We start from the raw sequence: 16,562 nt of genomic DNA on the forward strand, positions 1-16,562 counted from the left end.
AGCTCTAAACTGTGCTGCAAAATAATAACCTTTAAGGTAGGCCCCATCTTCCCTTTTTCTTAGCAAATTGTGAGGTTTTGAAATGAACTCTAGGCCTTTTACCTTGCCATATATATCTTGATAACATTTTATCCCATTCATTGAATTGATTTTGGTTAATCCCTATTGGCAGGATCTGAACAGAATAGTTTGGGCACAGATTGGTTTCTATGCAGTAAGGGAATTAAGGGATATGAGGAAATGGTGGGTTGGCGGAGATGAGCCTATCACCAGATCAGTGATGATCTCAATGAATGGCAGAGCTGATTCGATGGGCCGAATGATTGACTCCTGCTCCTATTTCTTATCTTCTTATTTGATAAGGCAGCCCCCACTGCTTGCTTGAGTAGAGAATTCCACAGGTTCAATCCTCTCTAAGAGGACCAGTTCCTAAATCTACTCCCCTTAACCTTGAGGCTATGTCACGTAATTCTCATCTCACTTGTCAGTGGAAACAACTTCCCTGCTTCCATCTCCTCCATTCATTGCAAAATTTTATTTGTTTCTACAAGATCCCACCTCTATGTCCAAACTCCAATGGGGTTAGTCCCAAGCAAATCATAAACCAACCTATCATTTTCAGATCCAACCAGGTAGTCCTTTGCCTTGGGCAGGGAAGAGTATTTTCACACTACGATCACCGAGGGGAAGTTGTGGGTACAACAGGGACACATCCAGGAACAGGAGAAAAATCGATTACCTTGGATCGGAGTCACAGTGAAAGGTATGGTACTGACTGTGGTGCTGGTTGTGGGCAGTAACTGAAGTATCTTCACAGTCAGATTCTTTGCACAGGGCACATCCATTTTGTACCTCTTGTTGGCATGATAGTCTGAAAGAACATGGACACAAAACCGATCTCGCCTTGACAACCGTTTGTTGCGCAGCAACGCCTGCACTCCGAAAAGCCAACAGTACAGATTTACTCAAACAACCCCCCTTACAGTGCACCAATCATTCACCCTTCAGAGGCAATACTGGATCCCAAGCTGGTCTTGCCAAGTTTATCCTGGGCCAATATTTATACCAACAGAATTCTGATAGGGATCTTGCTGGGTGATGACTGGCTGCTTTGGGATGGTCTGAAGCTTTGAAAGGAGCTTCGAAAGGCACTGTTGCTCTCAGAGTCAGCCCATCCACAACTTGCCTGGTCCCTCAAAAGAGTGGGATTAGTTCCACATGGACCAAAGGGTCTGTTTGTGTGGGGTGAGGGGCTCTATGATGAACAGAGGGAACTGTGAGTAAGGGTAGACAAAGAAAATCCTTCTACTGGGTTTAGGCAAGCATGACAAATACTAGAGGAGAACGTGACAATAAGATTGTGTGTGTGTGTGTGTGTGTGTGTGTGTGTGTGTGTGTGTGTGTGTGTGTGTGGGGGGGGGGGATGTTTTATACAGAGAACAGTAGATGCTTGGAGTAATGGTAGTAGGGGATATATTTAAGACCAATACATAGGAGCAGGTGGCTATTCGGCCTATTGAGTCTGCTCTGCCATTAACTGTCTGTATTTGGAAAGGAGAAAGAAAAGATAGACAGATGGAGGGATGGAAGGGTGAGATTTGGCTTCACAAATTCCAGATTCCCATCAAATTTCACTCCAGAAATGAACACAAAAACCAAGGTAGGGGCCATGATTACAGTATTGGGGTTATTTCAGGCATGCTTGTAATTACAGTACTGGTTATTACATGAGCTATTAATTACAGGACTTTTAAGTATTAGAAGCCCACAGTAAAAAGGATCTCAAGGTTGTTATGTAATGCCATGTACTCGAACCATAAATCTGAACTTTTATTCTAAAACCTTGTGGACACAATATATTCTCTGAGACAACACTGTGTTCAGCAAATCAATTCCATCATCCCAGGATGTCTACAGGATAGATCACCACTGTGGTCAATTGTGCACATACTTCCTTGTAAACTAATAGACTAGATTCTGGCCTCAGAATGGTTTCATCATATACTAGCACAGGACTGAGGGAATACTCCACCAATAGAGGTGCTGTGCTGAGGACTCTGTTGGACTGTTCATCTGAGATAACTGCTGGGGAAACTCAGGGGAGGGACTAGGTGGGTAAAGGCGACCATTTCTCCCCCCTCCACAGATGCTGCTTGTCCCTTTGAGATGCTCCCAATCCAGATCATACAAGATGAATCTCCAGCATCTGTAATGGACAGTGAGAAAAGCTTTCAAACCTTGGAGAGGGATCTGGACCAGCTGGAAAAATGGGGTGCAAAATGGCAGATGCAATTTGATGCAGGCAAGAGTGAGGTGCTGAATTTTGGAAGAATAAACCAAGGTAGGACATACACAGTAAATGGTAGGGAACTAAAGGGTGCAATAAAACAGAGAGATCTGAGAGAACAGAAACATAATTCTCTGAAAGATTTTTTAGGTAGATAGGGTCATAAAGAGAACTTTGACATATTGGCCTTCATAAATCAAAGTGTTAAGTATCAGAAATGGGATGTTATGACAAAGTTGTACAAGACATTAGCGAGGCCAAATTTGTTGGGTTGTGTGCAATTTTGGTCATCTAACCACAGGAAAGATATCAATAAGATTGCAATAGTGCAGAGGAGATTTACTACAATGTTGCTGGGACTTGAAGAATTGATTTACAGGGAAAGTTGAAACAGATTCAGACTTTATTCCCTGGAGTGTCGAAGAATGAGAGGAGATTTAATAGAGGTATTTAAAATTATGAAGGGTATAGACAGAGCAAGTGTAGGTCAGCTTTTTCCACAGAGGGTAGGTGAGAAACAAATCAGAGGGCGTGGGTTAAGAGTGAAAGGGGAAAGGTTTAAGGGGAATATGAGGGGGAACTTCTTCACACAGAGTGTGGAGGGAGTGTGGAACGAGCTGCCAGCTGAAGTGGTGAATGCAGGCTCAATTGTAACATTTAAAATACATTTGGACAAGAACATGGATTGGAGGGGTATGGAGGAATTATGGACAATGCAAGTCAGTGGGACTAAGCAGAATAAAAGACTAGAAGGGCCAGTTTCTGAGCTGTAATGTCCCACAGTTAATAGGATGCTTTTAGTCACACATTTTTCAGCCAATGCAGCTCCAGTATCCCATCAGCCTCTCTGCTGCACACTTCTACAAGGTGAAGCAAGTTTGTAGCAGAGACTGGATGTCGTGACTGAGGTCTAGTCCACAGATTGCATAGAAATCCTTCCATCAATTCCTGCCATCAAAGACAAGGACATTGCCATTAAACCTGACCAGATGATCCAATCTTCCCTTACTAATGTTTTCCAGTCTTGAGGCCATCCTTGCCACGTTCCCGTTCTCACATACTTCCTGGAAAATTGTGAGCAGCTCTTGTGCCAGTCTCCCCAGCCATGACAGACCACATCCAGGGATTCTGCCACAATCCAGAGCACTCTGCTGGCTGGACATTGAGACCTTACAACCTCCTTTACACCCTATCAGAGCACACAGCACCCTCCATGCACCTTTCAGCCATTCCACGTGATCTTCAACTGAAAAGGGTACAGAAATTTTTCACAAGAACATTCCTGGGTTTGGTGGGCTTGAAAGATAAGAGGCTGAGACATTTCTCCCTGGAGTGTAGGAGGTAGAGAGGTGACCTCAGAAGTTTAGAAAAATCATGAGAGGTGAGGATGAAGTGAATGGTCACAGTCTTTGTCCCAGTGAGCTTGCAGATTTCACAAAGGTTAGAGGTGAATCTGTGGAATGCTCTGCCACAGAGGGTGGTAGAGGCAGATTCGCTGATTATGTTCAAAAGAGAGTTAGATAAGACTCTAGTGGGCAAAGGAGTTAAGGGTTATGGGGATAAGGCTGGAAAGGGGTACTGATGGTAGTGATCAGCCATGATCTGTAAAATGGCGGTGCTGGCTCGACAGGCCGAAGGGCCTACTCCAGCTCCTATTGATAATTGAGACATTGTGGATAGTGTTAAAAGCTATTGTAGGTTACAGAAAGACAGACAGGATGCAGAAAAGTGAGATGGAGTTTGTAAGGTAAAACATCATGAGATGGGAATGTGTAGGGAGTTACCCTGTACAGGGCAGTAACAAGAAGGGGAGGTGTCCTTGTACTCCTGTTAGGTAAAACATCATGAGATGGGAATGTACAGGGCTGTAACAAGATGTAAATGCATCCTTGTACTTACAAGATAAGAGAGACATTGATGGATTGAGAGGCAGGAAGCTAGCAGGGAAAGGATAGCAACAGTTTTAGTCATTGGACAAGTAATGATATGATGATGTTCTAAGCATGTATCCAAGGGTATAAAAAAATCACCATTTTGCTGATAACGGCAGAATGCATTCTCCGACTAACTTTGTTAGTCGCAAGTGTTACAATCCGGTAATAAAGAACAAAGAACCCTGATTTCGACTCAGCCTGGTGTTTGTCTCACTCATTCATGAACAAAGCAGACCTAACAAGTTCAACCCAGATAAGTGTGAGGTGATGCATTTTGGAAGGCCAACTTGAATGCAGAGATCATGGTTAATGGTAGAATACTTAACAGTGTGGAAGAAGAGGGACCTTGGTGTCTAAATCCATAGATCTCTTGAGGTAGCAATATAGGTTTATAGGATAGTTAAGAAGCCTTATAATATGCTAAGCTTCATTAGTCAGGGGATTGAGTTCAGGTGTCATGAGGTAATGTTGCAGCTCTATAAATTTCTGGTGAGACTACACTTTAAATATTGTATTCAATGATGAGTCACCTCATTGCAGGAAGGATGTGAATGCCATGTAGAGGAGATTGAATTGGGAAATATGACTTATGAAGCAAGGTTGGCAGAGCTTGGACTTTTCTCTTTGGAGCAAAGCAGTAGGAGAGGAGATGTGGAGGTCTACAAGATTCTGAGAGGCTGACACAGGATGGACAGCCAGCATCTTTGACCAAACACCAGAGGATACGTGTACAAAGTGAAGGGAGGAAAGTTTAGGGGAGTAGTCAAGGTTAAGTTTTTTTGGCAGAATTGTGGGTGCCTGGAATGCATTGCCAGGGGTGGTTATGGAGGCTGATACACTAGGGGCATTTAAGAGACTTTTAGACAGGCACATGGATGAAGGAAAAAGAGGGTTAAAAGGTAAGGGTGGTTTAATTGTTTTTTTTGGTTGGTATATATAGGTCAGCACAACATCATGGGCTGAAGGGCCAGCAACATGCTGTAATGTTCTTTTGGGCATGGATTTAAGATGAGAGGGGAAGATTTGATGCAAAACAGAGAAGCAACTTTCCGCACAGAGGGTGGTGTGTACATGGAACGAGCTGGAGGAAGTAATAGAGACAATTAGAACATTTTAAAGGCATTTGGACAGGCACGTGGATTGGAAAGGTTTTGAGGGATGTGATGCAGATGCAGGCAACTGGGATAAGTCTGGGGAGACAAATTGGTCAGCACTGAAGTTTGACTGGAGGTCCTGCTACATGTAAAATTCTACGATTCTGTTGCTTTGAGTACAGAATAGGGGAAGACTCCTTCAACATTACTACAAATAACTGGTTTACAACTTGTGCTGAGTCCCTGAATGCACCGCTTGCCCACATTTTGTAATGCTCCACCATAATTCCTGCTGCAGGAGCCAAGGAAGAGGTACAGGAGAATAAAAACAGGGACTGACAGGCTAGGAAATGGCTTCTTCCCACAGGCAGTGAGACTGCTGAACAATTCCCAGAAACCAAGTTATTTTTATTGATTTTGGATTGCTATGTATATATGTCATTTGTGTGTAGGGTAGATTGTGTGTGTATGCACTGTGGTATGGAGGTATGCCATTTCACTGGGATGAATAAGAGCAGTCAGTTGACAAACTTGAATACAAGTCACCAGCGATTAGATAGAACATCTGAGTATTGGAACCAATGTTGTACCAGGACTAGCTCTTCCCCCCCCCCGAGTTGTGGGTGTGAGGAACAAGCTGATGAAGGAAGAGGTACGATTGCAGCATTTAAACAGCATTTGGAGAAGTGCATGGATGGAGTTTAATGGACAGGTGGTTGATGCCCATGATGGATCCAGCAAGGGCCGTCACTTTCTGCAGTTGCACCTTTGCCTCTCAGTAATATTTCCACGAAGCAGGTGACCTCATTGCTCAATCAGACACTTTCTGCTATTTTACTGCCTTGTTTTGTGCATCTCAATAGTGACTGCAGCACACAAAATATTTATCAGCCAAAAGGAACAGTTACCAAAACATTGTTTACAGGGCCAGCAATCAGGACTGGGGTTCAAATCCCACACTGCCTCTAAGGAGTTTGTGCATTCTTCCCATACCTGCATGGGTTTCCTCTGGGGACTCCGGTTTCCTCCAACCGTTCCAAACGTACCGAGGTTGTAGGTTAATTGGATGTAATTAGGCGAAATGGACTCGTGGGCCAAATTGGCCTACTACTGTGCTATATGTCAAAATTTATAAAAATTAAAAAGGCACAATTTAAATGCAAGCCCTGCTCCCCCTCAACACTGTCACAGCTAGGAAGGAATATTCAATTTGCAGCCTGTGTTAATCTCTTTATGACTGGCAAAAAAAAGGTGGATCACAAATCTAAACAGGTCTCAAGAAATTATAGAAGGCCTTTTCCATCCAGCTCATTGCATCTTCAACCCACTACTATCAGGAAGGAGATACAGGAACATTAAAATTAGGACTGCCAGGCTGGGGAATAGTTTCTTCCCACAGGCCACAAGACTGCATCCTGTAACCATGAAAGGTACCCTAAATATTTATATTTTAATTATTTGTGTAATCTTCATGTACTGTGCAGTTTGTGTTTTTGTGTGTGCACCATCCTCTGGAATGACAATGGACATCTGCAACCTGATGTAACAATCAGTTGATAATAAACTTGAATCTGACATCAAAATCACCTTGCTGCCAGAGATTTGCACTGCTCTTTAATCTCTGTCATTCACAACATTTATTGAAGCAGTGACAGGTGACCAGCACCTCTTCCGCAGGGTAAATGAGTCAAGTGATTGAGCCATGCATTGAAGGCAAGATTAGGGGTGGGAGTTTCAAGGAGATGTTGTCGGGGCAAGCTTTTTTTTTAAAAAAAAATAAACAGGGGGAGGACTGGCTGTGTTATCTAGGTTGATGTGGACAATGGAATCAGGGGAAGCAGATGCAATAGAATTTCTGGATCGACACATGGCCTTGCAGGGAATGGATTATGCGCATGCGGAAGAGTTTTAACCTGTGCTGTATTGTCCCATGTTCTACATTCTCAATGTGATTGCCTTGGTTCACTCTTCCAGTTCTACAACACACACACACACACCTCATCATCTCCTTGCCCTTGCAATGGCTACAATTTTACTTTTACCCTGACCTTTACCAGCATTCAGTCATCCAAAAGCCCCTTCTATTGGAGACAGTTCAGTTGTACCAAAATAAAAACAATGCTGGAGAAGCTCAGCAGCACACAAGATGAAGTTGTAACCTTAAAAATGCCATCTCAAAACCAGGGGTCATCTTGTATGCCAAGTATAAAATCTGAGCTTTAATATCCTGTGGTTTAGTGTCCCCCATGGAGATGGGGAACAGCATAAAACACTAGCATAATTCTTACAGTCCTACCACTAAATTTTTTCAACTGAAACTTGCATTTTGGAAACTGGATTAATAGTAATGTCATATTAAAACAATAAAAATGTATTATGAACCCATATAACTTATCTTAAAACAGCACAGCAAACGAAGCTAACAGCCGCAATTGCAAACTGGCCGATTCTAGAAAAGGGTGTAAAAGAACCAAGGCCAAGTGTCATCATTATTGTTTCTGTTAGACCAGCTGGGAACATTTGATGCATATTATGGTAGATAATGGACAGTATTTTGCCATTACTTGAAATTAATTATCTAAATTTATAAATAACCAATACTGTGTTGCCTCAGAGCATGTTTAACGGCATCACTGACTGAACAGTGGGATGGTTGGTGAAGGACTATTGGGACAGTAAGTGCCAGGCAAAGAGTAGTCTTATACAGTGAGAAAAAGTCAAAACCTATTAGACGGTGGTGGAACACAGTATTGCAGGTATGACCTCACTGGACTGGGCAGGCTGGCCCACCTTCTATCCCTGTAGCTCCTCCCTCTAAAATCCCTAATAAAGGCTGATTGCCCAAGAGTCCTCCCTCCATACCTGCCTTGGACATGGAACCAGCAGCACGTCGAGGTATGCCGAGGTTTTCTGGTTAACAAGGCCTTTGACTACTTGCTTCATGTCTGCGAGTGGTCATTGATCGCGCAACTGGCAAAAACCTAATAGCCTGAATACTCCTGAGATTTATCTGATCTCAGAAACCAAGCAGGGTCAGGCCTGGTCAGACTGCCTAGGAACACCAACTGTTGTAGGTTTCTGTGAGGAACGCTGGACAAAGTGGTGACTCTGTGCCTTATGGTGGACAAAAGTTAAAGAATTTCATGCATGTTATATTCTAAATGTAGTATTTTGTGACAATAATTGAAACTTTACCTACATTTAGTGGAAATTCTGGGGGTACTCTTATACACCCAGTTGCTTTATATGGCAACATATACAGTATTTTATATAGCAAAGATAAAGATACATAACCAATGCTTCAAGCTTGAGCCCTTCATGAAAGGTGTGCACATAGGAACATAGGAAGTAGGAACAGGAGTAGGCCATAAGTGGCCCATTGAGTCTGCTCCACCATTCAATACGATCATGGCTGATCTAATTTATGACCCAACTCCACCTACCTGCCTTCTCCCCATATCCCCTAATTCCTCTATCATGTAAAAATTTATCTAACCGAATTTTAAATATGTTTAATGAAGCAGCCTCAACCACTTCCCTGGACAGAGAACTCCAAACATTCACTATTCCCTGGGAAAAATTATTTTTCCTCATCTCTGTCCTAAATCTACTCCCCCGAATCTTGAGACTGTGTCCTCTCGTTTTAGTTTTCCCGGCCAGCTCAAAAAACCTTCCTACATCTATCCTATTCATACCCAAGTTTGAGCAGGGATTACCAAAGGAGGGCAATGAGAAAAATTCCCACAGAACTCCCTTCGGAGAGAGGAGGAGAATGTCTTCAGGATAGGGCATCCCTCAGATTTCACAGAATGGAGTGAAATACAAAAGTCTGCAGACAGCGATTAAAAGAGCAACATAATGATAACACAGATAATGATACTGTTCCCCATTAGTAATCCCTGAAGCCATCAAGGACTGTGCATACCTTGATGGGCTCAAGCCCAAAATATTGGTTATGTATCTTTGCTATATAAAGTACACTTTGACAAGCTGAGTTCCTCCAGCATTGTATTTTATTTCCATTGTAATGTTGTGCATGTCAGTGTTCACGTAGGGGTCTCCTCTCTGCACAACAAGTCAGTGCTTTGCAGAATATTTTCTCTCGAGGCACAAGGTGGAGGAAATCAGTGTATTGAACAAGCTGCCCTAAAGAGTGGTAGAGGCAGGGAGAAATGCCAAGTTTAAAGGACACTTAAAGATTTTCAAGTAGGAAAGGTTCAGAAGAATGTGAGCCAAACACAGGCAAATGGCATTAGCTTGTTTAGCCAGGACACATTGGGCCATAAGGCCTGCATCTGCACTGTATGGCCCAATAACTCCAAGTTTCAATGATCAAATGTTTAAATTCTCCATCACAATTTGACTTCTCCTTGTTGGATTTGCACTGAAATTCATTTCAAGTTTGAGGAACACCATCTCATCTCCCAACCAGGTCCCTGAAAGTTATTTCTATTTCCCATTCAACTCAACAATTTCAGGGAACCAGCCTTTCCAGTCTGAATCAGAATCATCCATTTCTGCCAAAAGCTTATTAATCTGCATCACTAACTCTGATGTGTCTCTATCTTCAGAGACCACATGATGAGCTGTACTTCTAGTATTCTGTTTGTATTTCAGATTTCCAGCATCTGTGGTATTTTATTTCTCACAGTTCCAGCATGGTTTTATTTTGTTTGTTTCCACCCTCCAACTTACCAGACTGATCACGTGATTAACCAGCCATCTACTTCCCTCTGCCAGCCACCATGTGCCATTCAGATTCTCTTGCTCCCAGACACCAATCACCTTTATTCTGTCCAATGCTCATCTCCTAAGAAACTTGTGATCTCATTTTTCCAACTCCTGACGAACACTATCTTTCTCTATTGACGTTCCCTGTCCTGCTGAGTATTTCCTGCATTTTTATATCATGGATAGAGAGAATACCATTAAGTCCACACCACCCAGCACATGCTCAGTTCTCACTGCTGCCATCAGGTAAGAGTTACAAGTGCCACAAGACTCACACCACCAGGTTCAGGAATAGCTGCTTCCCCTCCACCATCAGACTCCTCAATGACAAACTCAATCAGGGACTCATTTAAGGCCTCTTACTTTGTACATTACCATAGAATCCTACAGACCATTCATCCCTTCTAGTCTGTGCTGACCATAATTCCACTCATCCCAATGACCTACTCCTATTCCATAACTCTCAAAACTTCTCCCATGTATCTCTCCGACTTATTCTTGAAACTTGTTGCAGAATATTCATTTTTCCCTGGATTGTACAGTTTTATCTTTCTTTCACAAATCTTTTTTCTGGAGTGCTGTTTACATTACCAATAATAGAAATAAAGCCTGGCCTGCAGGAAAAGAATCTTATGGTTGCATGTGATATCATACATGTACTCAGACAATAAATCTGAACTTCAAGTCATATCTCATGATCCACTTCACCTTATTCCTCCAATAGCACCAAAATCTATTTGAAGAAACATACCTTCCCATTGTCCAGAGCCTGAGCTGTAACCAGCCCATCGTCTTTGTTACCATGTCTCCTGCTCATTGAATGCACAACATGGATATGCAAGAAGGAAATAAAAGTGAAAAATGTTACCTGGACTCTGACTCAAACTGAATGGAGGTGTGTGACTGACTGTGGTGGTTGTGGTCTGCAATTGAAGCATCTTCGTCACCAGATCCTTCACACAAAGGAGATCCATCTCAAAGCTTTTATGGTACGAATGGTATTTTAAAAGATTGAAGATACAAGCATTTTCTCTCCGGGAAAAACGTCCAAAATGAAACAAATCCACCAGTCCTAGAAGTCAATATTACACATTACTAAGTGGACTGCATATGAATAGGCTCAGCCATGATGACCATTTACCAAGAATTTCCAGAGGTATCAGACAAGCTCTTCATGCAAGAAAAAATTACATAGGCTAGGGGCTGCTTTCAACATTGGTTTTCAATAGAAAAAGTACTGATCGCAATATTCTGCTTGGGCATTGGGAATAGACCTTCAAAATGTCTATTCTAGGAGTATTCAGGGAAAAGAATGAGAGAAATGCAACTTGATTCAGTAGAAGCTCTTCAGTTTCCAAAGCATTTGGATTTTTAATGATCAACATCAGGAGTATTTAAATTTTATAAGATAAAGCACAGCCAGTGTTCTGGACAGAAGGGGTGAAACACAAAAGTCTGCAGTCACTGTGATTGTAGTAAAAACAGAAATGCTGGAGGAACTTAGTCTTGCAGCGTCCATAGGAGGTAAAGATAAGCTTCAAGGGCTCAGGCCCAAAACTTTGGTCATCTTTACCTCCCGTGGGTGCTGAGAGACCTGCTGAGTTGGCCCAAAATTTCTGCATGGTACACTAAACTAGCCTTAAGACTCAAGATGCAAGAGTAGAAATAGATTAGTTGACCCATTGAATCTGCTCTGCTAGGAGCACGTTTACTAGGTTGTTACCAGGACTTGAGGAATGGAGATACAGAAAAAAAACACTAAACAGTTTAGGACTTTATTTCCTGGAGCATAGAAGAATGAAAGGAGATTTGATAGAAGTATACAAAATTATGAGGGGCATAGACAGTAAATTCATGCAGGCTTTTTCCACTGAGGTTAGGTGAAATGGATTAAGGGTGGAAAGGGGAAAAGTTTAGGGGGAAACATCCTTACTCAAAGAGTCGTGGAATGAGCTGCCACCTGAAGTGGTGAATGCTGGCTCAATTTTAACATTTAATAAAAATTTAAAAGAGAGATACATGGATGGGAGGGGTATGGAGGGCTATGGACTGGGTGCAGATCAGTGGGGCCAGGGAGAATAATAGTGTGGCACACTCTAGGAGGGCCTGATTTCTGAGCTATAATGCTCTATGGTTCTGCTGGAGTGGAGACTTCCTGATACAACTGTAAAGATGCATCATTAAGTTGGATTCCAAAAGATTCTCAAGGATCCTACCAAACCCAGAAGCCTCGAGTCAAGGAGAGAAAAGTGTTCTCAGGAGCATAGGAGGCTGAAGGGTGACTTTATGGAGACAAGTAGAATCATGAATGGCATGGTCAATGGCTTCCCACATCCCTCTTTCTCTCTCCTCCTCCCCACCTCCCACCCAGAGGATAGAAAATCTAAAACAAGATGACAAAGATTCAAGGTGAGAAGGGAAGGATTTAAAAGGGACCGATGGGATAACATTTTCCATACACAGCGTGGTGGGTGTGTAGTACCAGCTGTCCCAGGAAGTGGTGGAGTCAGGGACAATGATGACATATTTACGCATGTACACCTCACAGCAGTAGTCCACTGTCCCTGCAGGTTTCAAGACAGCCACCATCAGCCCTGTATGAAAGAGGACAACAATAACAAACCTCAATGTGGCCCTAACCTCCACCATTATGAAATACTTCAAGCACCTAGTGATGGAAAACATCAAAGCACACCTCCCAGAGACACTAGACTCATTACAATTCGCCTACAGAAGAAACCGTTCAACTGACAATGCCAGAGCTGTGTCCCTTCACTCCATTTTGATCCACCTGGAAAACGATGCTTCGTATGCATCAACTTCCATTCAGCATTTAATGCCATTGTTCACAAGAAACTGGTGGAGAAACGGTCCTCACTTGGACTCAACATGCTTCTGTGACTGGATTCTGGACTTCCTAATGGAAAGACCAAAGTTTGCCTCTTATGTCAGTAGCAGAATACCAAGCACCGTCACGCTGAGCACTGGTGCACCTCAGGGCTGTGTGCTCAGCCCGCTCCTACTCACACTACTGACCCACAATGGCATCACCAGATCCAGCTCCAACAGTGTCATCAACTCTGCAGAGAGCATAACAGTAGTTGGCCTCATCAGCAACGGGTCACATTGCAAAGAGATGGAAAAAGTCACGAAATGGTTAGAGTAACAACCGGTGTCTCAACATGGACCAGACGAAGGAGATGATCATGGACTTCAGGAGGACCAGGAGCGACCACACTACACATCAATAAATCTCTCGAGGAGAGAGTACCAGGTTCCTTGGAGTCCACTTAACTAGTGGCCCATCATGGACATGTTAACATCTTCTCACTTGACAGGAAGGAAAACCAGTGACTGCACTTTCTGAGAAGACCGAGGCGTGCAAGGGCATCAACCTTCTATCTGGCCAGCTACATCAGAGAGAGTTACTGTTGCTGCAGAAAAAAAAGGTCGGAGGTCAAGCCACAGGACCATACGAGCCTCCCTTCCATGCACCACCCCCCCTCCCCCATGACATGATCTATTAAGATCGTTAGATGGAAGGGGAGCAAAATCATTTCATCCTGCACACTGCATCTTTTAGCAAAGAGATCCAGGAGGATCAGAGCCAGCACTGAGGAACAGCTTCTTCTCATGGGCAGTGAGGATGCTGAACGACCCAAGAACTGCTCACACCATCAGAGACTCATATTCACAGAGCAATATTTGCATTTATGAATACTTATCTTCCTTATCTGTATGTGTTACGTCTTGCGTGTCTACATGTTTTGCACTAAGGACCAGAGAACACAGTTTCGACTTGTACAATCTGATGACAATAAACTTGTCTGTCTAGGAAAGGTACAGAGGGCCATGAGCAAGTGAGGGTAATGGGATGAGCTCAGATAGGCAACTTGGATGGTCTTGGCAAGTGGGCTGATGGGTGTTTCCATGAATGTTAAAGATAAATCCAATACTCCACTTCATGACCATGGTGATACCAATTGCAACAGCTAGTCTGGCTGGGGTTCCCCAGAATTGCTGAGAGGAACTGCATCCGGGATACTGCACCATACCAGTCCCCACCCTCCGAAGAACATGAGGGAAGCCACGTTTTGGACAGGGCAATGTAAACTTTCCACACCACAAAAATAAGAGCAATGGAATCTTCCAGCATTCATTTGGAGACCCATGGATTTCTTCACACAGGAGTGTATTCTCTCAAGAATAAAGAATCAAATCTCAGCATTTCAAGCTGGGTAAATGTTCCTCGTGGTTAGTTACAATTCTCCCGTTTGCTTACTTCCATGCTTGTTTAAATTTCAAGATTAAAGGTTCATTTTATTGTCATGCAATACTCTATTTAAAAATGTAACATTGATAATATGCTTTAACTTCCACCTGCCACAAGGCAAGGAGTTGCCATGAGTATTGGCCGGTACCACTTTCAGTATGAGAAAGGATCAACAGATTCCCTGCTGCAACAGATTTGTGTTAATCTTTAAAGTTAAAATCTTTAGTTATATTTCTTAGTAAACTAAGCTATAGAGTTAAGTATATTCTTAATAAGTTCATTGTGGGTTGGATACAGGGTCGTACACAGGTCACAGCACATTTCCAGAAACGCCATTGCAATAGGACAAAGTTCAGTTGGGGTCAACATGTCTGGGAAAAAACAAAGCCATAACACTGAAGTGTTCTTAACTGAAACTCAAGTACCAGGTGGGGTACTTTAAAGCATTATGCTGGCAGCTATTTCAAACCTCAAATATCATTTGGAATGACCTGTGTAGGCATTGAACAGAGTCCTAAGGGGGCCATAGCCTGTTAATTCCCCATTAATTCCTGGGACAAGGTGCCAGTGGAAAAGGGGCTATAGAAACAGACCCCAATAGGGGAACTCAAAAATCATGGAGCTTTCCTCAAAGTTTCCAAATTAAAATGCAAACAAGATTGATAATACCCTTCCAGAAGTAGCCAGACTCAGCCAGCTAAAGTGTCAAAGTGAACACATAATGAAAGATAAGCTATCCAGTTCATGTTGATAATGAGACAACTTTGGCTACTACTAAACACTAACAATCTTCCTTGGCTGACCTGAACTACGAAGCTTCGTCACAATACAGCTTCAATTAATTAATTGTGGGATGAAGGATTAATTTCATGGCTATTTCACAGATTGGTCCTCAACCATACTTCTCTCGCTTGTCTCTTCCTTGAGTTTCTACCTCACAGGAAACCTAGACATGATTAATGTAGCAGTTGGGTTGCACAGTTAGCGCAACACTGTTACAGCACAAGCGATCAGGACCAGAGTTCAAATCCTCTGATGTCTGTAAGCAGTTTGTACATTCTCCCCTTCAGTTTTCCCAAGGGCTCTGGTTACCTCTCACCATTCAAAACATACCAGGGATTGAACACCACAGCACAGTATAGGCCCTTCAGTCCTTGATATTGTGCCACCCCACATAATCCTTCCTTAAAATAAAAGTACTAAACTATTCCTACCCCATAACCCTCTTATTTCATCCATGTATCAGTTTAAGAATCTCTTAAATGCCCCCAATGTTTCAGCCTCCACCACCATCTCTGGAAAGGCATTCCCGGCACCCACAACTCTCTCCATAAAAATCTTACCCCTGATGCCTCCCCTAAACTTCCCTCCTTTCAATTTGTATACATGTCCTCTGGTATTTGCTGATCCTGCCCTGGGAAACAGATGCTGGCTGTTCACCCTACCTGCACCTCCCATAATCTTGTAGACCTCTATCAAGTCTCCTCTCATCCTTCTATGCTTCAAAGAGTAAAGTCCCAGCTCTGCTGACCTTGCCTCATAGGACTAATTTTCCAATCCAGGTAATATTCTGGTAAATCTCCTCTGCACTCTCTCCATAGCTTCTATATCCTTCACATTATGAGGTGACCAGAACTGAACACAATACTCTGTGTGGTCTCACCAGAGATTTGTAGAGTTGTAACATGACCTCTCTACTCCTGAACACAATCCCCTATTAATGAACCACAGCATCCCATAGGCTCTCTTAGCTATCCTATCAACTTGTGCAGCGACCTTGAGATGTATATGAATTTGAACCTCAAGGTCCCTCTGTTCATCCACACTCTTAAGTAAACAACTATTAACCTTCTACTCAGCCTTCTGGCTTGTCCTTCCAAAATGCATCACCTCATACTTAACCAGATTGATCTCCATCTGCCACTTCTCTGCCCAATCAAGTCTATATCCTCTTGTAACCTTCCAACCTGAGTGTCATCTACAAACTTGTTGACCCATCCTTAGACCCCTTCATCCAGGTCATTAAAAAAAAAATCACAAAAAGCAGGGAACTTGGAACAGATCCTTATTGCACTCTGGTTAATTAAGAGTAATTGGGTGGCACAGACTCGAGGGCCAAGATTACCTACTACCATGCTATATGTCTGGATTTTAAAAATAAAAAAGTAAACATCAAAATTAAAGCCACCTTGTATTATCCAAGCTCTGGAGAAGATCCGACAAAGGAGCTGTCCAACTCCACT

The 16,562-nt window shown here is 42.8% G+C and overlaps 1 protein-coding gene across 28 annotated transcripts in view; it reads right to left on the reverse strand.

Annotated features, from left to right (window-relative positions):
• Nucleotides 1-16,562, reverse strand: part of robo2 (roundabout, axon guidance receptor, homolog 2 (Drosophila)) — a 1,057,280-nt gene that overhangs the window by 652,075 nt on the left and 388,643 nt on the right. For 22 of the 28 annotated variants that reach the window (XM_069889083.1, XM_069889096.1, XM_069889092.1 and 19 more), the window contains one exon: nucleotides 10,915-11,118. The exons of the other annotated variants lie outside the window; for them this stretch is intronic. In XM_069889083.1, coding sequence (XP_069745184.1) covers nucleotides 10,915-11,118 — 204 coding nt within the window. The remainder of the gene's footprint in view (nucleotides 1-10,914; nucleotides 11,119-16,562) is intronic. 28 annotated transcript variants of the gene reach the window in all.

This window comes from Narcine bancroftii, chromosome 7 (assembly GCF_036971445.1).
Source record: "Narcine bancroftii isolate sNarBan1 chromosome 7, sNarBan1.hap1, whole genome shotgun sequence".
NCBI lineage: Eukaryota > Metazoa > Chordata > Chondrichthyes > Torpediniformes > Narcinidae > Narcine > Narcine bancroftii.